The 25,704-nt window shown below is 37.7% G+C and overlaps 1 protein-coding gene across 1 annotated transcript; it reads left to right on the top strand.

Annotated features, from left to right (window-relative positions):
• The first annotated feature begins 1,858 nt into the window (after positions 1-1,858).
• On the top strand, positions 1,859-25,570 carry usp11 (ubiquitin specific peptidase 11). The gene is made up of 21 exons (XM_067414342.1): positions 1,859-2,033; positions 2,650-2,759; positions 3,810-3,940; positions 4,047-4,164; positions 4,998-5,143; positions 5,375-5,436; positions 7,626-7,722; positions 7,820-7,993; positions 9,438-9,596; positions 13,382-13,606; positions 13,939-14,022; positions 14,944-15,038; positions 15,262-15,468; positions 15,781-15,875; positions 17,229-17,693; positions 17,951-18,021; positions 18,498-18,610; positions 18,799-18,948; positions 20,239-20,354; positions 21,304-21,392; positions 23,094-25,570. The coding sequence occupies exons 1-21, from the start codon at positions 1,924-1,926 to the stop codon at positions 23,256-23,258; spliced, it is 2,982 nt and encodes a 993-aa protein (XP_067270443.1). The 5' UTR covers positions 1,859-1,923; the 3' UTR covers positions 23,259-25,570.
• The last annotated feature ends 134 nt before the right edge of the window (positions 25,571-25,704 follow it).

Here is a 25,704-nt window from a genome sequence, read left to right as displayed (position 1 = left end):
TATTGCATTGTCACATGCAATGCACAAACTACTTTACTTAGGTGTAAATATTGTGTATTAATGAGAGTCACTCGGCCCTATTTACATAAGTGCTTAAATAAAGTTTGACAGTTTGTAGGTGAAAAACAACTAATGGATCTTGTACTCTCTCTCTTCTCTCCCTCCCTCCCTCCCTCCCTCCCTCCCTCCCTCCCTCTCTCTCTCTCTCTCTCTCTCTCTCTCTCTCTCTCTCTCTCTCTCTCTCTCTCTCTCTCTCTCTCTCTCTCTCTCTCTCTCTCTCTCTCTCTGTTGCTGAGGAGCCATTAGGCTATTGCCAGCACAGTTTACTCAGTCTGAGCGCCTTAACACTAAACCTAGATGACAGACATGTGCGCTGGAGGTGAAGAAATGATGACATCTGATGATGGGGCAATAGAAGACTAAACAAAGACTGCTACGGAAAGATTGAAAGGCTCCACAGAGTGAACATTCACCACCAAATTATCAGCTGCTTACAAATCAATCAGCCATCAGTCAGAAATATGGAATTATGACAATGACACATTTGCTGGCATAAAGATTCAGGGGCAACGAGAAGTTTGAATGTGATAAAAAGAATGTAAAATATGTATTTTCATTGTATTATATAAGAGTCTCACTCAGGGAATGTGTGTTCTCAAAGACACCTGTCCACTCTGCACATTAATTTTGCTGTCAATAAAACCACATTAGAATCATCAAAATCAGGAAGAAAATTAACTATTTTAGTTAGATTTTTTTTATTTTATTAAATTACATTTCTTACAAAATTTCTAAAGTGTTCGAGGCAAAATTTTAACCATCAGATTAAAAGGTCCTCAATCAATAAAACAATCCACATCTGAGTCATTTCTTGGCTTTAAATGTTTGACAAACACTGCCACCTTGTGCCATATGTACTGTCCTACAGTCATCATCCCAGTTCTCTGAGAACATTAATGAAGGAATGAGATCATTTGGACACTTCTCACATATCTAGATTAGCTCAAGACATGTATATTGATGCATAGCGTATTGGACTGTAAATAGACTGAATTTAAAGGATTCTGTGTTGTTGGAATATTATAATCTATTGTGAAATAATAATAATAATAATAATAATAATAATAATAATAATAATTTAGCTGATGTATGGGGCCATAAATGATAATTAAAAGCACCAGCAATATTTAATAAGTGATTATTAATCAAATTATTAAATGTGAAGATTGATTATTTTTTAATCAGTACTAAGAAATGCATAAATAAATACTATACTGTATATTACAAATCACAAATTTCAGAATTAAATAAAGGACCAATTTAATGTGAAAACATAAGTTCAGGGTGGATTTAATGAATGATAATAATAATCAGTTCAGTTGATTTACGAGGACATAAATAATAGTTAAAAGTAGGCTACCAGCAATATTTAATAAGTGATAGATAATTAATAATAAAATGATTGAATGTGAAAATAAATAATGTTTTAATCAGTACACAGAAATGTAAAAAATAAATAAATATATGTATATTACAAATTTCAGAATTAAATAAAGGACCAAATTATTATGAAAACAATTTTAGGGTACATTTTATGAATAATAATAATACACAGTAATGTATAAATAAATACTGCAATACTGCAAAAATACTACAATATTGCAGCCTTAAATAAAGGACCAAATTAATATGAAAAAAAATATGCAAATGGAAAATTCATTTATTTATTCATCAGTTTTGATCTAACAAAATAGGTTCAAAGTCTAAACTCTCTCTTACATCACACACACCCTCTTGCCCCCTGGAGGTCCGCCCACTTTCTCAAGGCGGAAGTTGTCATTCTAACCGCTTCCTACTTCCTGCGTCAAAACATTCCGGTATGTCTATGCGACTCTACGCTATTTTCGGATTTTAGGAGTGATTATGGCTGCTAACTGCAGCACCGGCTCGGCTACGGAGCCTCCGGGACTAGAGACCCAGTGGCGGGAGATCGACAACCTGAACCAGCAGCAGCTCCGGGCCGGAGACAGCTGGTAAGAAAAACTTCAGCCTAAATAACAAACAAACAAACATTCAATAAACAACAACCACAACACAGACAGAGCACTAGCAGAACTCTGTAAAACTGATAACATGCTTTTTTAGGGGGGTTGAGGCTTTTCGGGATTAGTAGTAGATATGCCAATTTGATTTAGAGAGTCAAAAATGATTTAAAGATCCAATAAGAGAGCGAAACTAACATACAGGTGCGGTGCCAGGCCTGATAGATCTGTTTACCTGGTTAACAGCTTCCTAAGCATCATTAAGTTTTCATATGTTGGTTGTCTGACCACATTGCCAGCTCTGCCTGTTTCGTTTAATTTTCATTTATCAAATGTATTAAATACACTTGCTTTAAGTTTCACTTCCATATCTGGAAGGTGTGTCAGTCTGTAATGGGAAAGTTACTTTCGGTTTGTCCTCGCTCCTTGGACAGGAAAAGCAAATCTGATAATTCATTCTCGCCCTTAAAGGCAGATGGTTTGTGTCCTAATCCGTGTCTGTCACTGGCGCCCTGTGCAGTTTACATTAAACAAGCTCATTAAATGATTTTAAACTGATATAACCAAGCAGTGCTGAATGTGACTGCTGCAAGTATCTGTATTGTAGGTATTTGTTGGACAAGAGATGGTTTGATCAGTGGAAAGAGTATGTGCACACCGGGGACCAAAATTCATCCTCCTACCCCGGAAAGATTGATAACGCTGAGCTCTTTGAAGGTAAGTTTTGCGATGTTAAATTCACCATGAAAAACCCCCTGTAAACTCTTGTTGTTGTTGTTTTTTTGAGTATTTCAGTATTTATTATAATCTGTGCCCTCATATTAATTTACATGCCCTCATAATCTTTCATCAGAATAGCTTTCCCTCCCCCTTGCAATAACATCTCTTCACTGATGACGTGTTAACTGGCGTGAGGGCGGGGCAACCTGTCACTTACACAGGCTCGACCAATAGCAAATCACAACCATTCAATGAACCAATCGATTCCTGATGGAGAAAAATCAAGTCCTGTCCTATGTTGTTTTTCATTAGAGAATCCATTTAATTTGGATATATGTCACAATATGGAAGACAGGTCTAACCGACATATATTGGACAATAAAGTGAAAAAATTCTCAAGGGCAATTTTTGAAGGGAGGACAAATAATACAGGCAAAATTGTACTTGTAAGGAATGGAAATGTGTGGCGTGTTGGTGTTATGTCCGTTTTTCTTTTCCCTGTCATTTTATCTGGCCAATAACACAAAGCAATAGTTATCATAGGTTCCCCACACGGTTATATTATTATTAAATGATTTCGCTTCTTCCACATAGTATTGAGAAAAACTCAACATGGCAGAATATCTACAATATTAGCCCAATATCAGTTCACACATATGCTTATCGCCATTGTAGTTGTAGTTGGTACAAAAATCGCTAAAATCGGTTATCATATATATATTTTTATTGTTAATTTATTTATTAATAACTCAGCCTCGTCTGTATTATCAATGAATCTGATTTTTAAAGTGAATAAAATGGGCGTAACGACCTACTAGAGTTCCACAACGACTGAAGAACTTTGTTCTCTCCCACCGTACGTGTGTGTGAGTAGGTGAGGTGCGTGATGGAGCAAACTACTGTGAGGCAAGAGAGGGGGGACTCAAAATGTTTCTAAACTTAAAACGAATTTTTTGCCCCATTTGCGTTTTTTATTGTTATGCTACTTACACAATTATTTTAAGTATATATCATTATATTATATATAATACACAATGTTTTCTGTAGATTTGGATTCCTACCACCTGAAAGAGAGGCTGTCGGAGAATGAGGACTTCATCCTGGTCCCGGCAGAAGCCTGGCATAAACTCTTGTCATGGTATGACTTGATGGACGATCAGCCTCCTTTGGAAAGAAAGGTAGTGTTAACCAGACTGTTGACTTTTTGTATTGGAGTCAGTCAGATTAGGCAGTGTTTGCAATTAAATGAAGATGATGTGAAAGCCTTCATCTTTCCCTTTCCAGGTTGTTGATCTTCCCAGCACTGTTAAAGTAGAGGTCTATCCTGTGGAGATCTACCTCTGTCTCTCAAGCAACTTGGAGAGCACCGTAACGGCACGGTTCAGTCGAGCAGACAAGATACGTGAGTAAAGGCTGCTAATGTATAGACTATTTTCAAGGGCCCTGTTTATTAAGATGCGCTTTGGTTAATCGGATCACAAATGGATGACTCTAAATACAGAAGCAGTCGAAAATGCAACGAACAGCCACAGAAGGCCGCCTACTCTTCAGCTTAATGCCTAAACATTATGGGAATTATGGGAAGCATTGACTGGAGACCTAAGTTTGATTAAAAGACAAAAAACGTACCAAGCAGCATTCCTGATTTCTAACACACACTCACTGTGTTCTCTGACGGTTGTCTGTGCAGAAACAAGCTGCTGCTCACTGTATGTTTTTCATTTTTTCCGGTTGTGTTCATATATAAATTGCGTGAGCTTAATTCATTCATTAGACTGAATAATCTGAAAAGGCCCATAAAAAACCCTTCCCTTGGCCAATCAGGACAGAAGAAAGTGGACAAAAGAGATGGATTACAACTCTGTGTAAACGGAAATGTCTTACTCATACACTTTTGATGTTATCATGTGTTATCATTTGATGTGTGTCAAGCTAGATGACAGTAGCCTCAATAACTTATTTCTGATCATACAAACTCATAGCTAAAAACAATGAACTATGCCTGATAAACAGCTTCTAAATATCATCTTCAAAGCATCAAAGGTTTATCTCATTGCCAGTTGTTTTACAGAATGTTCTCGCAGAGCTATTTTATATTTGGCATGTAATTGCGTGAAATGTGTGAAACCCCTCAGGACTTTGGCAGACTGGTTTATCTGAGCCACACATCTGTGAATGTGTGTTTTCCTCAGGTATGTGTGTAAATCTCTATCTGTGTGTGTATCTGTTTCATAGACGCTATACATCAAAAGATACGGCAGCATTTTAATGTGTCAGAGACAGCAGAGAGCCGACTGTGGATGAGGAGTACGGATACAAGCTCAGAAAGGCTACGCAACCTTAACATGACTGTCCTAGACGCCTGCCTCAGCTCCGCCATGGTAAAATACACACCTATCATTTACCCTCCTTAACTCTGATCGTCCATCATATTGCATAATCATATGGTGACATTTACAGTAATAAGCACTTCCGGCAACCTCGTCTGTCAGGTTTGTCATATGGACAAACTACTAGTACTTAAAAAATGTGAATGCTTTGTCATGGGCCACCCTGCAAGTGTATGTGTTTGTGGGTGTGTTGTGTCCTAACATGCACCACTCACTCCACAGACGGTGATTATGGAGATCAGGAATGCGGATGGTACGTGGCCCACATCCAGGCCTCAGATCATGTGAGTATGAAGACACCAGCTTCCTTCTCTCGTGCACTTGCGCAAAGTTTCCTTTCTGTTTTCTTTATGTAAATGGAAAGTCATGTGTCTAAAGCATAAAACCAAGCGTTAACCTCCCGCGACCTCTCTTGAAGCCAATATGGAAGTAATGTAAATTCCTCAACTCGCCACTAGAGGCAGGCTCCAGAAGGGAGCAGAATCTCATTGAGCCCCATGTTAAAATTCTCAACTTTACAGCAGAAAAAAAACATGTTTACAGACTCGCCCAAATTGTGGTTTTGGCCTATACGGCTAATTTTGCCCTTCATGAAAACTGAGAGGGGGGTGAATTTTTCGAAACTCATTCGTTTACATTATATAAAGCCTTATAGTTCTGCATAGTTAAGGGGCGTGGTTACAGGTGGATAGCCATTTATCTGCCGTCTATAGTCACTGCATCACCTAAGCTCCGCCCACATCCCGCCTTTTGCCCAATTTCTGTTATCCGGGAATGGCACGCGATGACTCGCTCATAAAATGGCAACGCCCCTGCTCGCCCCTACTTTAAGCTTCAGAACGGCTTATCAGAATCCTATGGGTGACGTCACGGACACTACGTCCATATTTTTTTACAGTCTATGCATACATATAACACACAAACATCCACACAGGTTTCATCAGCCCCATTCATTTAAATCTGTAATTAGTTGTTATAGGTTAGACAAATAAATGATCTTGCTTTGGAGAAAACATGTTTTGAGAAAATCGCTGGGATTGTATTATCCACACCTGCTGTCGAATAGGTCACTCCAGACTTACTCTAAGTTTTTGTTAATGGGTAATATTAATATTTTATGCCAGAGTCCAGTATCTCTAAAGCATATTTTGATGGACTGTGATGCGTGGCCAGATTATAATGGTAACATGGTTATATACATTACAACACGATTATAATGGTTTATAAAATCCCCCCAAAAAATTTGTTGTTGTTGTTGACTTTTTCAATTTTTCACCATGAATAATATTGTCATGGTATTTGGCATGGAGCTAAATTATAAACAAACAAAATTGTAGTAGGTTAAAAAGGAGTTTGTGTTTTTGTGTGTGTGTGTGTGTGTGTGTGTGTGTGTGTGTGTGTGTGTGTGTGTGTGTGTGTGTGTGTGTGTGTGTGTGTGTGTCCTCATGTCATGATGTCCCATATCTTTTTAAACTGATATATGATACGTATTAAATAGGTCATATCATGAGGAATCCTATTTTATATGATTTTATTTTTTAGAATTAAGGAGCTTAATGTATTATTTATCCCCAGTTCAAAAAGATTTATTTAAAAATGATTATTGAAAAAAGGCTGCAAAAAATAATTTGATCTGCACTGCCTCAACCTTATTTGGTTACACTTTATTTCAATAGTCCACATTAGACATTCTGCTAACGTTTATTAATTTGCATCAACATATCAACTAAATGTCATTAGAGTATTAGTAGACTGTTTGGTTAGGGCTAGTGGAATAAGTTGACATGTACTTACAAAGTTACTTATGGGTTAGTTCACTAAAAAAAGAATGAGCTACACTTTATTATTTATTATTTATTTATTTTAACATTTTATGTTGTCATTGTTACAGTGTAATTATATATTTAAGTACTGAGTAATAATAATTAACATGTATTTACTATAGGGTTTTAGGGTTGAGGGTTAGTCACATGTAATTATGCATAATTTTCTTATGAATTTAACATGTAACAAGGACACTGTAAAATGGTGTTACTGTATAATATAATAAAGTAGAATATCGAAATAAAGTACTACCCTCTATTTCAGTGTAGAAATACATTGTATTATAGGCATGGATTGAATGGTGAGAAAGTCATATAATATAAATAAAAAATATTTTAATGCATAGTCTAAATTTAGATCAGCTAAAAGTATAGCAATTCTAAAAGGTAAACAAGCCTAGCCATCAAAGAGAGGGGGGAAAGGTCTTATAAAAATTATTTATAGTGGTTTCCTCTGCAGAAAGCTTTAAAAAAGACCTCAAGAATAATTGAAACCTAGCAAGTATTTCCGTAGAGATCTTTCAAATCAAATGTTTGTATGTGGCTATCACAGCCAGAAATGATGTTTAGGTGGGCAGCTCTTTGGGCTTTGAAACATAACTATGATTTTATTGAATACTTGAAATTAATATGGAATTTTGTGTCTCCAGGCGGAACTCTGGTGACGAGGACTCGTATCGAGGCCCTCCTGGAGTGTGTGGCCTCACCAACCTCGGCAACACCTGCTTCATGAACTCAGCTTTACAGGTCAGAGGTCATGCAGTGCTGAACACGCAGTCATATATCTTTTACAAGAGGATCTATAAGGCTCTTTTTAAAGTGAAGTGTGTATTTTTTCCTGTAGTGTCTGAGTAACACGCCGCCACTTACTGAGTACTTCCTGATGAACCTGTATCTGGAAGAGCTGAACTTCACCAACCCTCTGGGCATGAAGGGTGAAATTGCAGAAGCCTACGCAGATGTCATCAAACAGATGTGGTCAGGGAGGCACTATTCTGTTGTTCCTCGGGTATTTAAGGTAATGTAATTATAGTGTAATCACTCTGCAGTCTGCATTAGCATTTTTAGTGCAAAACTTGTTTGCGAACACCAACAGAGCTGAAATCATTACGTCCATTTCGAATCCGTTTGCAACCGTTTCCAACCTTTTTTCAAATAAATGAAGGTGAATTAAAAAATCTTAATATGCAGAAACGACTAAAAACAATATCATTACACTAAGATTTTTTTATGTTTTTGAAGTAAGTCATACCAAGGCTGCATTTATTTGATTGTGAAAACAGTAATATTGTGAAATATTATTAGCATTTAAAATAACTGTTTTCTATTTGAATATATTTTAAAATGTAATTTATTCCTGTGATGTAAATCTGAATTTTCAGCATTATAACTCCAGTCTTCAGTGTCACATGATCCTTCAGAAATCATTCTAATATGCTGATTTGCTGCTCAAGAAACATTTCTTGTTATTAAAGGGTTAGTTCACCAAAAAATTATTTCATTAATTACTCACCCTCATGTCGTTGGACGCCCGTAACACCTTTGTTCATCTTCGGAACACAAATGAAGATATTTTTGTTGAAAGCTGATGTCTGAGAAAGGCTTCAGATAGGCCTCCATTGGCATTCAGTACATTTCCACTGACAAGACCCATAAAAGGCACTAAAAACATCGATACAAAGTCCATCTCACTACAGTGGCTGTACAATAATTTTACAATGCGACGAAAGTTGTTATTGTGCGCACAAAAATCAAAATAACGTCTTTATCCACTAAGTTATTGACGTGAACTTGACGCATGTGTGAGAATATGACGCAGCTCCACCGTTCGAATACATGACCCGGAAGAGGAGGAGCGCCGCTATCGCATGAGTTCACGTCCGAGACCTACACGGAAGACAATATCTTGGTGGATAAAGTCATTATTTTGATTTTTGTGCGCACAAAAAAACTATTCTCGTCGCTTTGTAAAATTATTGTACAGCCACTGTAGTGAGATGGACTTTGTGTCGATGTTTTTAGTGCCTTTTATGGGTCTTGTGAGTGGGAATGTACTGAATGCCAATGGAGGCCTTTCTAAAGCCTTTCTCAGCGATTCAGCTTTCAACAAAAATATTTTGATTTGTGTTTCGAAGATGAACGAAGGTGTTACGGGTGTCCAACGACATGAGGGTGAGTAATTAATGAAATAATTTTCATTTTTGGGTGAACCAACCCTTTAATGTTGAAAACTGCAACATGTCAAAATTTGAGAAAAAGAAAGTTCAAAAGAACAATGTTTATTTGAAACAAAATCTTTTGTAACATTATAAATATCTTTACTGTCACTTTTGATCAGTGACAGTTTGATCAGTCATTTATAGGCTGTAGACAAGGTAATTCTGTATATTTGAGTTTTGTTTTTAGTTTTGCTCTATTAGTAGTACAGAATTTAACCATATTTCTTTTGTGTGTCTGTGCAGACGAAGGTCGGCCACTTTGCGTCACAGTTTCTGGGCTACCAGCAACACGACTCCCAGGAGCTGTTGTCTTTCCTGTTGGATGGTCTACATGAAGACCTCAACCGGGTCAAAAAGAAGGAGTATATTGAGCTCAAGGATGCTGATGGCAGACCTGACCAGGTGATTTTTACACATGAACTCTATAGTACATGAAGAATATCTTGCATTGTGTGTACCTCATGCCATATATACAGTCAGTGACGCAACACACAAGATTCCGTTTGTTTATGGAATGTTGTTGTCATTCTTGAGCCCCTTTCACACTGCGATTCCGGCAAATACACGGATAATGCGACCGGGCATTTGTTCCCGGGCCGCTAGATTTGGTCCATTCACACTGCCAGAGAAATACCGTAATATGTGCGCTTTCACACACAACCCGTAACGGTCCCAAATCGAGTTGACACGTGACATCCGGATGTGACGTATAATGGCGAGCGATCTCGGCTTTAGCGCGGATAGTAAGGAGCTCCGTGGTCTCGACTTGTGTCCAGTTTGCACACATTTCTGCTTGTTTAATTTTAGTTTCTTTTGTATAAAAACACTCTGCATTTAAAACACCGACTAGCTCTTCTGGCACTGCAGGGTTGTATTATTGAAAAAACAAGCTCTAGGAGTCGCACGATAACTACGTACACGTTGCGGCATTAGTTTTGGCTTTTGTTCACACAGCGCTCGTCCCGTATCGAACCCTGCGATGTTACTAGGTCCCCGACCCAGGTTCAATTCGGTAATCAATTCCTTGACGTGGTTGCCTTCACACAGAAGGCGACCCGGCAATGTTCCGGGAATATTGCGGGTCCGACGTGCAGTGTGAAATAGTGTTGGGCGATATGCCTAATTTTCCAATCGTCATATCGTCAGCCTGTGAGATCGCCGATACGCGATCTTATCGCGTCGGGGCGGAGCATTCAGTGGCATAACTTTGTTTTAAAAAGTGGGTGGGACAGTCTCACGAAAATGCGTATAGTACGAGTGTGCAATCTCGTGGAATGTATAAGTCAAAATGAACTTTGGCTTACAAATGGTAGGCTACGCAGTTTTTTTGTGTGCATATGATACACACTTTATGGCGTATTATAAGGGGATGCATCTAAACACAATATAGCGTTAGTGTCCAGATTTTTCACGTGAATAAAGGCATAGATTTGCACACTTTAAATCCTCGTATTTTTTTCTCATTAAAACCGAATATCATCAGTGATTGTACATGAAGAGAAGGGACAGTTTTTGTACATTTTGTTTCGTGATTTTACCGGAATGAATACAAAAGTTAGATTAAAGTGCTCTGCACATGCACGAGCCACGAGAGAAATCTGCACCACTGAAAACAGCGGCAACGAGCGCCAGATCTTCTCTTATTTAACAATCGAAATGATGCTCTTCTAGTTAACCAGATGTGTTGTGTTTGTATTATTTAGGTTCATCCGTGAAGCAATCCGTGTGCAACTGGTCCGCTGTTGCATACCACAAACACAGCATTTATTCATTATTTTTTATTTAAAATCCAAAAGTTTTTACTGAACATGGCTCGTCAGAATTGCAATTCTGCTAGCCTACATAAACAGCATTTTATTCAATTCATTTATTCATATTTAGATTTAGCTCACACAAGTGGCAAAACATTTAAACATAGGTTATAGCCTAAATCACAAACATTTTAAATTAGAAACTTACAATAGGCTATTCAAAAACAGCAGACTCTCGTCTTTTCTTTCGTTTTTAAACCTTTTAAAGGAAATCCTGCAGTCTCGTTTCCTTGCTTAACTTGAGAAAAAAAAGCCATGTGTTGACTTTGAAACAAGAGTAGGCCTATATTTTAAATTATACGCATCTGTGGTTAAATTACTAGATTTTCGCGTCAATAGCCTACCTGTTTATTTTAATGCGAACAATGTTCTGTCGTTTTAATGCAGCAACGCAGCGCAGCAAAAAATAGCCTCGGTACGAAAACGATCCGTGCACTGCTGCAGACGCACCGCTCCTGGAACGGACTGACGGACAGCATCCGCGTGCAGTATGAAAGCTGTCATCCGTTAACATGGGTACGGAAAAAAATACGCACCGCACACGGACTGCAGACGGAGTATGTGTGAAACGGGCTCCATCGGAACGTGTTCAGTGCAGCCGGCAACATACTCCCCACCTCAACCTTCTCAAACCAGCTGGTTTTCTTTATACAAAACATTTTTGGGAATAGATACCTGAATTGCATAACAATAATTGTTGTCTTAATTGTTTCTGGCCTTGTGTTTGTTTTAGCAATAAGTTCATTCGAGTAGCCTATACATTTGAGGTGATTTAATTGTTTTGCCGTTTTATTTGAGTTCTTTCATTGTGTTTTTTATTTATTAAAGCCTATTTCGTTATTTATTATTTTTAGGCTACCGTCAACCTGGTGTCACAGCCTGTCTATTTTAATGGACTATTTATTTCTGTAGCCCATACAGCGGGCAAGGGCTAAAACACATTATTAGAAAATACATTGTCTGCTGACATTTAAGTATTTCACTGCACTTTAACAAGAAATCTTAGCTTAACGGCCAGTGCAATATTTTTTGTTCATTGTTGTTCCGTCCTTAAGTCGTTTGAAATAAAGCTGCTTTTACTTTTTGACTGATTGCTCTGTTCAAATGTATAGGCTATAGCCTATAATTACAATATAGCAATTTGTTATTGTATTATTATAAGTATAAAATAAATGTACATTTATGAAAAAAAAAATGCTTTAGGCTGATGATGATGATGATGCCGTTTTCGCCGTGGGCCCGTGGCTTATGTGAATTTGTGAATATAGGGCTAGGTTGATCACCTTGCAATTAAATTCTGAAACTATGTAGTTTTTTCGTCTTTAAAAAAAACATTTTTTTCACTGAAGAGTAACTCATTTTTACATTTTAAAAGCGTGTGGTGTTGCACTCGCAGTAGCCTATATATGCGGCACATAGCCTGTGAGTGCAACACCACGCGCTTTGATGTTGATGTGAATAGTAATGCTAAGCAGAATAAGTACAATTAATGTAATGATGATGATGATAATAATAATAACTATGATCATAATATTTTCATTTAATAATAATTTTTATTTATTTATTATATTCATGGGGAACGAGCCAAATATCGCCTTGAAATCGCCAACAGGTTCAGCTTTCGGCGATCTCTCTGCCTATCGTCGATACACGATACTATCGTCTATCGGCACAACCCTAGTGTGAAAGGGGCTTTGCTGATAAGGATAATCTGTTAACACCGTGAAAAATAAAAGTAATTAATTCTATTTTTTGTGTGTCTTATATAGTTTATTATTTTATATAATTTAATTTAATATATTATTTAATAATAGCATTTTTCATGGTTAATTAGTTAAAAAGTCATTGTTAATGTGTAATAAAATTGTTGTAAGAAAAGCACTTTATTTTGAAGGTACCTTAAACATTAGGGGGCCTTTAAGTAACATTGCATCTACATGTCAACTTTCATTAGAGTATTATTAGACTGCTATTAGTATATCAGCTAACACTTTATTTTGATATTCCCCCAACAGATACTGACTATTAATAACTTTCCAAGTACATGTCAACTTCTACTAACCCAAATCCCTAAAAGTCTACTTATAACTAGTTGACGTGTAGGTGAAACATTGCTTCTAGTCAAAAGAAAATCTAAAGGGGACCATCGAAATAAAGTGTAACACAAAAATCTGTTCTTTTTTATATTGAATGGAATGTTTTCATTCATAATAATTTTAAAAAACATTGTTATTGGCCAGTTTTCCAGCTTAGTTATCAATATCTGTAAAATCTGCTGTTGGCTGTTGATCTTTTTAAAATAACCATGTTAAGAAATCTCAAAAAAACAAAACAAAGCGTTACTATGGGAGTCACATTTCTATTTGTGTGTTACAGGAAGTGGCTGAGGAAGCGTGGCGCAACCATCTGCGGAGGAACGATTCGGTCATCGTCGACACATTCCATGGGTTGTTTAAGTCGACACTGGTGTGCCCCGAGTGCAATAAGGTCTCTGTGACCTTTGACCCCTTCTGCTACTTGAGTGTGCCCCTACCAGTCAGTAAGGAGAGGGTCATGGAAGTGTTCTATGTCTCACTGGATCCCATGGCCAAACCAACACAGGTGTGTTTTGTTATATATATATAAAAAAAAACTGAAAATACCGTAATGCTTAGTCATTTCTGGCAGGAAACGCAGCATATGTGCAGCACGACAGACATGCTTATTATGAGTGCGCCCATGCTATGAGTTTGGCAGATGTGAATGATGGTCTGTAAACAGGAAGACAGCTGGTGGTGTGTGATGATGTCATCAGAACCAGTTTTGCTAAGGGCAAGTCTGAGAGTTCTGTTGAACAGCGCTTAGTAAGAATGCTCTAAGAACACTGCTTTACATTGAGTTTTGTTCATCCTGAGGACTGATGAATGTGTTTGTCTTCTGTCTTCCCTCTACAGTATCGTCTGATTGTCCCTAAAGCTGGCCGAGTGATTGACTTGTGCAATGCCCTCTCTCAGGCAACAGACGTCCCAGCCAGCCAGGTTCAAACTAGTTTTTTCAACTATTACATGGGTTTGTCTGCTCCAGGGTCCATATCATGTCTGTTACACCATCATTGTTCTGCCAGACCCCTCAGATCTTTCAAGAGTTTGCTCTTATATATTCCTAAATCACTAGCCCTAACGTGGTCATACTCAATTCTAGTCAGAATATGAGTCTGATACTGCTCGGCTGTCATTATGGGGTGTGTTTCAACTGAACCAGGAAAGACATCAGTTGGATAGAACTACTACCAATCAGAGCAACGAAGCGACGCATTACGTTAGTTGTCAAATGTCAACAGAACTCAACTGCACTGTGTTGCCAAATCTGCGTTTTTTTTCCCGTGGATTGTTTTCCATGTCCGCGGGTTGAAGCGACCTCAATTATGTGATATAAAGACTCAGGAATGTGAATTTTAGCAGGAAACCTTGCCAAAATAACATATTTTACCCCCAAAATGTTTTTTCCCCGAAGCACCCCCCAGATGTTGGCAGGTTTTGTAAAAACTTGGCAACCCTGTCTGCACGTGCGCAGGAATAAACGATCAAACCAATAAACGATAGAATGTTCAAAATCTATGCTAAAAAAAAACACCTCTATGCTAAGCGGTGCCATACAATTGCCCCTAGGTTTTGGGACTGTGCTCAATGTTGTATTTTGAGTTTTTGTTACGTTACGTGCTTATTGACAAATTTTTAGACAACATGTGCTGTTTTTCAATGTTCTCAACAAATAAATGTTGCTCAATTGATTGAACTATTGAAACATTGTTTAATTGTTGTGACAATTCAATTATTAGATTTGGTTAATCATATGACCCTGTATCCATGGTGTCAAGAATCCAGCTCATTTTAGCTTTAGATATATTGCTGACAAATGTTGTATTTGTTCTGAGCTAATAATTGATCTGCTCTCCACAGATGGCTGTGGCTGATGTATTCAATCATCGCTTCTATAGGATTTACCAAGCAGACGAGTCCTTAAGCTGTATACTGGACCGGGACGATATATTTGTGTAAGTGAGGACTGAGTGAACGGCTTTAATCGTACAAACACACCAACACACACAAATGTACAGTTTTTTATTAAGCCTGTTTCATTGGATCTTCCAGTTTAACCTGTCAATTAACTTATGACAATATTGTTTATGTATGAATTTACAGGTAATATTGGTGTATGTATGTATATGTATAAGGAGGCAATTAGCTATGTCTGTGTCTTGTGGTGCGTTGCTGCAGGTATCAGCTGAACAGTGGCTGTATGGATCTGGCTGATGAGGAGGTGATTCTGGCCATCTACATGCGTGAACGCTCCCATTACAGAGATTACGGCTCCGGCAGCAACAGCTACAGCACCTCCCTGTTCGGTCATCCGCTGCTGATGTCTGTGCCACGCGCCCAGTGTACACGGGAAGAGCTCTACCAGCTCCTTCTCAAAAGACTGGCGTAAGTCAAAGCGGTCATATAGGGTTTGTCACAAGCTAGATTTGACTTGATATCGAGATTGCTTCGTTTTTAATGTGCTGTAGTTTTATTGTTTGTTTTTTTACTGCAAAACTACTTCTTATTTATTATTGAACATACATTTTTTTATTGATTTTTTTTTTTTTACTGTCTGTATATGCATTCTATTACAAGTTTATTTGCATCTGATAAATAACTACTCCCTTTTATTTCTGTTATCATATTGTGCTATTTTGAATGTTTTTTTTTAAGCCAGAGTTTCCATTCATGTGTCATGATTGTGTCCCTGCACAGGCGTTATGTCTATCCTCTAGATCCCGCAGAAGTAGAGGAGGAAGAAGATGAAGATGAAGAGTTGTACAAGGCACAGACCAATGGAGTTAGTGATGGTAGGACTGCATTTTCTTAAAGTTTTACATTTTTAATCAAAAGTGACAGTAAAGACATTTATAATGTTACAAATCATTTCCATTTCAAATAAATGCTGTTCTTTTGAACTTTATATTCCTCAGAATCATGGGGGAAAAAATCTATCACAGATTTCACTAAATTATTAAGCAGCACAACTTTTTTCAACATTGATAATAATAAGAATATTTCTTGAGCAGCAAATCAGCATATTAGGAGGATTTCAAAAGGATCATGTGACACTGAAGACTGGTAATGATGGTAAAGTAATGATGCTGAAAATTCAGCTTTTTCATCACAGGAATAAATATATTTTAAAATATATTAAAATAGAAAACTAGCCTGACAAGCCAGACCCACATCAAGCTCAATCCGAGGGGCGGGATAAACGGTTGTCTTTCAAACTCCCTCTGCACGCGATAGGATAGCGCTACAACCAACCAGAGCAACGAAGGTGAAACAGAGCTTGTTGATAGATTAAACATTCGCCGTATACGGTCAGCAAAACTCCGAACACATCTTCCCTTCTTAAGAATGACTTCAGTGCCGTTCTTTTCTCGGAGAAAAGCTTAACTCCAAGTCTTCCAGAATCGTAGTCAAAACTGATTTGAAAGACCGCCGCCGTTCGCCAGTTTCTGTGTTTACTAAAAGCACGCAAACGCAACTCGGCCGTCGTCATTATGGCCCCGCCCGCCGACTCTATACACGATGTGATTGGCCCGTCCAGAGTGAGGGGAAAACAGCTCAGAAGGGTATTGAGAGTTCCTAGACGACACTCGCGGGCAGATTAAATTTGCTGCCACTAGGGTGCGTCTAGATTTCTAGGCTAATAGAAAACAGTTATTTTAAATTGTAGTAATATTTCAAAATATTGCTGTTTTTACTGTATATCTGATAAAAATTACAGCATTGTTAAGCTTAAGAGACTTCGATAACTTTACTTTAATATTTGCCTTTGCCTTTATGTATAATGCATCATAAAAAATACATTATAATGCATTATATCTTTTCATAAATAATTGCAACCAAAGTTAAAATGCATTATAATATTTGCAGATTCCTTGTTACATCTAAAAAATGGTTGTTTGTCATGTGTTTTAGTGCATTTATACTTTCTAAATGTGTAACAATGAATAGATAAGTATTATAATGTATTATTACTGTTTTTTACTCATGATATCATGCAAAAATTAAAATTGCTTTTATAATGCATTGTGTACATAAAGTTCTTAAGTAAAATTTTACCACAACATTTTTTCACATCATTAAGATATTGTATCTTCCCCAAACTTTTGAAAAGTATTGTGTACTGATAGTGATCCACTTCTGAACAGATGAGGGCGAGGAAGACTCTGAGGAGGCGGGGCCATCCAAGAAAGAGGAACTGACCCAAGAGAGCAATCCAGCCGATGAGCAGAACAACGGCCCATTAGAAGCCAGCCCGTGCAGCGAGGGGGAGGAGCGAACTGAGGAGGAAGAGTCAAACAGTGAACCGGACCGGGGTAGCAGTACAGAGGAGGGCCAATCAGCATGTGGCAGCACCGACACCAACTCCCAAGATGCCACTGATGGGGACCAAAGTGCTGGCGCAGTACCTTCGGGAAAGGAGGAAGAAGATGAAGAGGAGGACGAAGACGGGGAAGGGGCTGCAACTTGTGCGCAGTCAAATAAGAGAGTTCTAGACAGACGGCATTACACGGAGAGACGGAAAAAAGCCCTCTTCACCATTCAGGCAGTGAACTCTAATGGCACCACAGAGAGAGGGATGGCAGACGCGGACAGCAGCTTCTCTTTCAGCTGTGAGTACACTCTAATGAGAAACCCAATTTATTAAAGACCTCTCTACTTCTGATGGATGCCTTTGTACAACTTTAGGGTCGTGTGCGCACAAGCGAGAGTCATAACAAAATGAGATTGCATGTCTTTTATCTCTCTGGCTGCTCAATTCACACCTTTTCAAAGTTGAGAAGCGGTTGTCATGGTGTCTTTTAAATCAGAGCATACATAAGCGTAAATGCTGTTGCTCCAAATGGCCTGACTCACTGTTTGTGTTTAGCTCAGCCATACATCGCCATCGACTGGGACCCTGACATGAAGAAGAAGTATTACAATGAGAATGAAGCCGAGGTAAGATTCCTAATGAGCTCTTTGATCTGTTGTTGCATTAGGAAATGAATGCAACCTCTCATACAAGGCTCAATGCAGTCTTCTATTCAAGGTTTAGTGTCATGCTCAAAGTATAACTCCTAATGCAGTGATGCATCTGTTTTGCGTCACTGCTATAAATATGAAAATCTCATCTTATGTTATGCATTACCTAGTTTTTCTCAATGTATTTGTCAAGAACAGTGGTTCTCAACTGGTTTTGCAGCAACCCAATAAGCCACCAAAGTTAATTATTTACACAAAATAAAACAATCTCTCTTTTCCCCTAGGTAATTGCCTAGTTATTTAGCAATCTTAACATGTATTAATTACATTTTCTTATTTGTATTTATTTTTCCTGAATGCTGTGACTCCACCTGTCAAGAACCACTGGTCTTAAAGCTTTTTGAACTACATCGTTTCTATTGCAAACATATGTTGCTTATGTGTTAATCCAGAAATACATAAAGCATCAGAGCATGGACGTCCCTCACCAGCAAACAACAGTACAGCTAAAGGAATGTATAGAGCTCTTTACCACGGTAGAGACACTAGAAGAGGAAAACCCCTGGTAATCTACTTCTAAGACCTATCATATTCTTGGCTTTAATTCCAGTTTATCCATAATGAAGAAAGAGGAACATCTTGTGTTGTTTGTAGCAGAATTTAGAGCCAGAACCAACTGTTTCATCATTTCTAGTGATGTATTTAAAGAACAGGACTGAATCCTCCACACGTGTTTGTTTATGTGGTCTGTAGGTATTGCCCAACCTGTAAAAAGCATCAGCTTGCTACTAAGAAATTGGATCTGTGGTCTTTGCCAGAGGTTCTGATCATCCATTTAAAGCGTTTCTCCTACACAAAATACTCTCGAGAGAAACTGGATACTATCGTGGAGTTCCCCCTTCGGTAAGATGAAGTACTGTCTGTTTTGTCAGATTAAGGCATGCATACACTACCGTTCAAGAGTTTTGGGCCATTAATAGTTTTCACTATCACACGATCCTACAGAAATCATTCTAATATGCTGGTTTGCTGCTCAAGAAACATTTTTTTATTGTTATTAATGTTAAAAACCATTGTGCTGTTTAATATTTTTTGTTGGAACCGTGATAACATTGTTTCAGTGTTCTTTGACTAGAAAGTTCAATTGAACAGCATGTTTTTGTCTGTACTGTCACTTTGGATCACATTAATTAGGCAATCTTGCTCAATAAAAATATTAATTTCTTCAAAAAAAGGTAAACTCTTACTGACCCCAAACTTTTGACCTGAAGTGTACATTTGTAAATGTTCTGGTTGTTTTAATGGTGCCGATAACTCAGTTATAGCATAGTGGGTGTATAGTGAGTAATACATGTCCTTTCACATCCTCCCAACATTTATGAGCAACCTTTATATTTTTTCAATGGTTGATTCTTAAGGCCCCAATATATTGAAGGTGAAGTTTTTTTTCGTTTTTTGTTTAGGGGTAAAACAAAATGCGTGACCAGCGATACACTGACGAACATCCGACATCGCCCACACTGCTGAGAGCGACAGTTAGATGATTATGTAAATACGTGCTGCGTGTTTTTCCTCTTATAACAAAATAAACCCACATCAAAACTGAGCAAACCACAAGCCTTTTAATAAAGCATAAAAAAAGCATCTGACTATAGCAGTGTGGAAATGTGTTTGCAAAAGCTCTGCAATTTGGCACTCTAGCGAAGTCACGCCACGTTTATTTATATAGCAATTCATACAATAGATTGCTTGAAATCAAGCAGCTTTACCGTATTGTGTCAGTGTCTGTGTCTGGTTTCATCAGAAGTACAACTTCATTTTCTACAATAAATCAGTTCTCCATTGTGTTCATGTTTTCACTCACGGATGTCTGACCTCAACGGGCTGAACTGAACAGGAGAAATTAAGCAGAGAAGATTTCCATGTAAAAAGACGAGCCTCTGCGCATACCTAGCTATTATGTAATCGCCACAGACCAATTGTACTACAAAGGTTTACCATTCAAAGCAAACTTTTCCAGAAAGGTCGCTTTGGCGAACTGTTTCGAACTCCCAAAATGAAATCCAAACATCCAACTTCTTTTTAGCCCGATTCTGTTCGAAATGAATTCACATCAGTTCACACTTTGATTTCGCTTGAAGTTAATCAGGGCCTTACTGCATTTTGTTCATATGTCTCATTCTCTGTCTGCAGGGATTTGGACTTCTCAGGTTTCCTCCTAAAGAAGACCATGAACAGTACTGAACCCCCCTGTAGATATGACCTGATCTCTGTGTCGAACCACTACGGGGGACTCCGAGATGGACACTGTATGCATCAGTCTTCTCAGCTTTTATTGAACAACATTTAAAAATGTCATGCCAAAAATGGTATGCTACTTTTAGGGATGCGCTGATACCATTATCGGTATCAGGCCTGCACTCATTAAAATGCTCCGATACCAAATACCAATACAATACAGCATGTGTACAGTAGAGTGTCCAGACAAAGAAGCACAGCCAACAGGACAAACAGAGATATGGAGATTAATCATGTCTATGAACTGGATCTATCCAAGCATAAATTCAACATTTATGCCTGTACAGCTGCTGTGCATGAGCTGATAAGTGAAGCACGCTAAGTGGAATGATCGCACAGTGGCATAGACATCGATGACAAGTTTGTAGTTCGTTCAGATATGTCAACAGCAAAGAAAGTAAAATGATGCATCTATTAATAATTTTACTTGATGGTAAGGAGAGCGAGACAGATGCATGCAACAGCACACTTCTGCTGCATGCACTTGATTGATGACCGCTTCCTCGGCACACACACAACAGTTGGATTACACCTAAATAGTATATGTAGCTTAAGTAAAAACGTGAACTGTTACGTGATTTATGTATAATATTATTATATATACATGCATCATTATAGGAAAACATCATGTGATTACTGTGCCACTGCACTGGAGTGGCTCTAAATGTGCACGGTAGATTAAATTATTAAGAAAATAACTGAAGGAAACATCTATTTACTTTTGATTTCTCTACCCAATATATTTTTTTAAATATTATATTTAAAATTATTTAAATAAAATAATCATTATATTATAAATATTATATGTTAATTATATATATGTTTTTAAAATGACAAATTTAATGACAATACAGGTATTGGTGAGTGCCAAAAATGAAAGTATTGGTATCGGTGCATCCCTAGCTATTTTGTTTAGTGATAGTAACATTATATAAATATTTCCTTTTTCCCCCCTTCTAGATACTAGTTATGCCCAAAACAAGGACAATGGCCAGTGGTATTACTTTGACGACAGCAAGGTGACCTTTGCAAAGGAGGAACAGATTGTGGTGAGATGAATGCCCCTCTGTGGTCAACATGAAATCAAAATATAACCTTTTTACTTTTTAATACATTTTCTCGGCCTTGCTGTGTATGATTTATCAGTGCATTCTCTTCTAAACAAAATGAAATGTTTGTTTTTCCTCAAAGCACTATAACTTCCTCTGCCTCTTGGCCGCACGGGTCCAAAAACACATCTGTTCGAATCATTTTTGTTTGTTGTTTTGGTTTGGCGTTTTTTTTTGTTTTTGTTTTTTACAAGAAACGTATTAGTGGACTAGAGCTAAATAATAAACTCGTGGCCTCCAGATTGAGACCACATGTTGTCCAGCCACATCTTGGGAGTTGACTAATAAAAATATTATTAAAAATATGATTTGTAAGTTTCCTATAGGTTTTTACAGAGTTAAATATTACGAAAGCACATCTACAAACAAACCAAACGATATAAGCACAAGATGACTAATTTTTCTTTTCAACACTTTTTTTTGTTTCATCCCAGCTTTAATTACTTTTTTACATTTAAATAATACTTTTCTTCCCTATTGTGAAGAATATTAGAGTCAAATGGCTCTCAAACAAGCAAAAATGTAGGGTGGAAGTTGATTTTGTCCTTCGGGAATTAATTGGATGATTGCTATTGCTGTGCCATGTGAATGATAGGTTGCCCCGCCCTCACGCCAGTAAACGCATCATCACAGAAAAGATGTCACTGCAAGAGGAAGGGAAAGTTGAATTAAAATTAATTTTAAATTGATGTGCACATATAAATCATTTATAATAAATACTGCACATTTCCATAAAATAAGAAATTGCCAATTTTGATTTCATAGTAAATGTAATGCTGTTATACTAGCCTGGATGCCAGCTGAACTTAGCCCCACCCACAAATGTTTTAGGTTGGGCGGTTCGGTCTGGCCTCGATCCATAGGAGTAATTATCTCCGAACAGAAACTGTTCAGACCAATGAAATCATCAGGGCGGGCTTTAGACAATGAGGGACAGATGATAAACAGGAAAGTAATCATGCCCGTCATCAAAGGGGTTTGGATTATATTTGTTCAAATCCCAAAAACCTTCTCCGGAAAAAAAATGGCGTTTGGGGGGTAAAATGTGTGTTATTTTGGCAAAGTTGCCTGCTAAAATTAGCACTCGTGTGTATATATTACATAATAGTCGCTTCAACCCACGGACATAGAAAACAACTCGCGGAAAAAAATGCGGACTTGGCAACACAGTGCAGTGCAGAGCTTCATCGCTCTGATTGGTTGTAGGTCTGTCCAATTGATGTTTTTCCTGGTTCGGTTGAAACACGCCCCATAATCACAGCCCAATGGAGCAGTTTCAGACTCATATTCTGACTAGAATTGAGTATGACCACGTCAGGCTACTGTTATACAGCAAAGATCAAAAAGTGACAGTAAAGACATGTATAATATCACAAAAGATTTCTGTTTCAAATAAATGCTTGGGGGTGGTTTTGTTACGGTTTCTACAAAAATGTACTGATAAAAACATTGATAATAAGATGTTTCTTGAGTAGCAAATCGTAATATTAGAATGATTTCTGAAGGATCATGTGAGACTGAACACTTATTTGAAATTATCCATATATATCACAGTATATTGTCATAATCCATGTTTTGGATCAAATAAATGCAACTTTGATGAGCACTCACTGAAACCTTGAATCTCTATCTGCTCTTCAGACCAGTGCCGCCTACCTCCTGTTCTACCAGCGCCAAGACAAGATCCGCCAGCCCACCGTCCCTCCACCCGTACCCTCCTCCGCCCAGCCAGAGAACCACATCACACCCCAGACCGAAGAGGCCGCGGATGGAGCCTCATCCTGTGTCAGCATGGAGACGGACTGATTTCTGCCTTTCCTTCTTCGTCTTTTTCCTGCTCCACTTCACCCTTTCTCACTCTTCTCACTTTCAACTTTAATCTTTAATCTACAGAAACTTGAACCTTGGCCTCTGCTCCGACTCCGACGGGAAGCGCGAGGCAGGGGCTACTCTCTCAGGCTGGTGCACAAGCATCATGGGGCGGGATTGTGGATTTTTGTGCTGTTTTTCTTAATGACGAACTCAAGGAAACGGGTTAAGCTGGTGGCTGCGGATTCAGAGATCGCTTACTGATTTGTCTGCGCCGCTTCAACGATGATGGGAATTCGGAGAAAGAGGTCTGCGCTGTTCGAAGTCACCAACTGTGTTCTTTCTTTTTTCCCTAAGCTTGCTTTTCTGAGCTAGCTAAGCTGCTGTCTACGTTGGTGATGTTTGAACGCCCAACCTTGCGCTGTTTAGCGTCATGAATCAGGCCTCCTGTTTACTCCATCAGACGTTCAGCCAGGGCACTATTGGAAGGGAAAGTTGAGATGGTTTCTCATATCAGGGACGTCATGATCACTATGATTTCTGAGATCTTCAAGTAAAGTCTGTCCACTTACTCATGACCTATTTATTTTCGTAATTGCCACATTCTACGGTAGAGTGAGAAATAGAGATGGTTATAATTCTAAAGTGCGGCTTCTAAAGATCTTCCACTTTTATTTTCAAGCTTTTGATGCTTTTTCCCCCCCCATTTGTCGTAAGGTCTGGGAAAAGCCCCTCTGTTGCGGGACACAAACGGAGGCCTGGTTTCCAGCGAGAGTTTGCTTTTTTATCTTAAATGAAAGGAAAATACACAGCAAGATTTAAACATTACATTCTTTTTTGAGTAATTGTGTTAAATTTATAAAGAACTATTTGGAGCATTGAGAATATTTCAGCAAAGTGCTTTCTGGATAGAGCTCTTTACATGATTTTTAAGGCACCTCTGTACAGTATTTTTGTATTGTAATAAATGTTGTATTATCTTTGATCATTTGGATCAGATGCTGGGGATGGGGCGCTTCATTTTATTTTGGTAATAATAGATTGAATATATAATTGTATACACATCTTTTGATATGAATAAATGATGACGAAGTCGAGGTTAGATTTGACACATTTGGCTTCCATTTACGTTGTTTTACCTCTGAATAAAAGGACGCGCAGATCCTTTGGCAATGGGAAATGAATTCATTTGGTTTGTACTGAGTGCAAATGAACTTCTCAGCTGTTTACAGTGTTGTAATTCATTTGGCCCACCATGTAACGATCTTATAGAAAATGCTTTTTCATTTGCACTTTCCATTAAGTGATTGCTTTATTGCATTCCTCAGATTATAATGTACACGGTTCACTGATCTTAGAATGAGACTTCTATACATATATCACTGTATGTGACAGGAGCACTTAATACCTTCAAGATGTTCTAATATCTCATATAATATCACACGTGAATCTCACAAAACCTGTACAGAACAAAATCAGAGGGAAAAAAAATATGAAATTATATTTTTACATTTATACATCATGGTAGCATTTGTTTACTTCTTTTAATTTATACATATTTAATTAAATGTATTGCGGTAAATTTAAATTGACCTGGATATGTTCTGTGTATTTGTGAGATTTAAAATGTTTTGAAGAAATGGTGAGTTTCTCTAGATTTTTAAAAAACATTATTCCTTCAGATTTAGTCTCACCTACAGTCTTCCATTTTGTACAATGTTTACTGAATGCAACAATCTATTTAAAGAGTCTCAGTTTTACTATTTTATAGTAATTAAATAGATATTTCACCCAAAAAGAATGTTGGTAACCAGACTGTTGACGGCACCCATTGACTTCCATCGTACCCCCCGGGTATGGAACAACATGAGAATAGTAATGACAGTTTTCATTTGTGTGTGAAATATCCCTTTATATGGCTTAATTGTAGTATTTAATTCTAAAATAATGTGCTGGTACTGGACATAGCAGCTTTGAAAAGTCACATACAGCCTAATTTTTTATGCAAGCGTTTTTTAAAATTTGTATTCAAATATTTATTACAGCTGCAATGGTTTCATTATTTTAGTGAAATCAATGAGATCATCGGCTCTGTATGAACAATTGGAATGTTAGAGCGATTTAATTGGTTTGATTTCAGAATTAGTCTATTTCTGTCAATGCAATACACATTTTTGCAATATTCTAAAGCCGGTTTCACAGTTTGTTGCACCATTTAGTCACCAAATTTAATATTTATGATTTTGCATTGTGGAGGCATTTTCTGTATATAAATTAAAATGGTCAAATAAAAGCTTATTTGAATTTGAGTTTATGTAGTGTTTTCTCCACTTACACTTAGGATCATTTCAAACTATTTTTTTTTTTTTTTTTTTGTCTGACACGTGGAGTTGTTCAAATGTTAAACATTTAATTGACCGACATTAGACAAACCATCTTCCGG

This window comes from Pseudorasbora parva, chromosome 13, assembly GCF_024679245.1.
Source record: "Pseudorasbora parva isolate DD20220531a chromosome 13, ASM2467924v1, whole genome shotgun sequence".
Lineage (NCBI taxonomy): Eukaryota > Metazoa > Chordata > Actinopteri > Cypriniformes > Gobionidae > Pseudorasbora > Pseudorasbora parva.
The sequence above is the reverse complement of the archived record's forward strand: the minus strand, read 5'-3'. Positions and strand labels throughout refer to the sequence as shown.

Coding starts and splice junctions, on each gene's coding strand:
- usp11 (XM_067414342.1), top strand. CDS start 1,924: ATGGCTGCTAACTGCAGCACCGGCTCGGCTACGGAGCCTCCGGGACTA. Junction 9,597..13,381: donor CTGATGGCAGACCTGACCAG/GTGATTTTTACA, acceptor TGTGTGTTACAG/GAAGTGGCTGAGGAAGCGTG. Junction 15,876..17,228: donor GACCAATGGAGTTAGTGATG/GTAGGACTGCAT, acceptor ACTTCTGAACAG/ATGAGGGCGAGGAAGACTCT.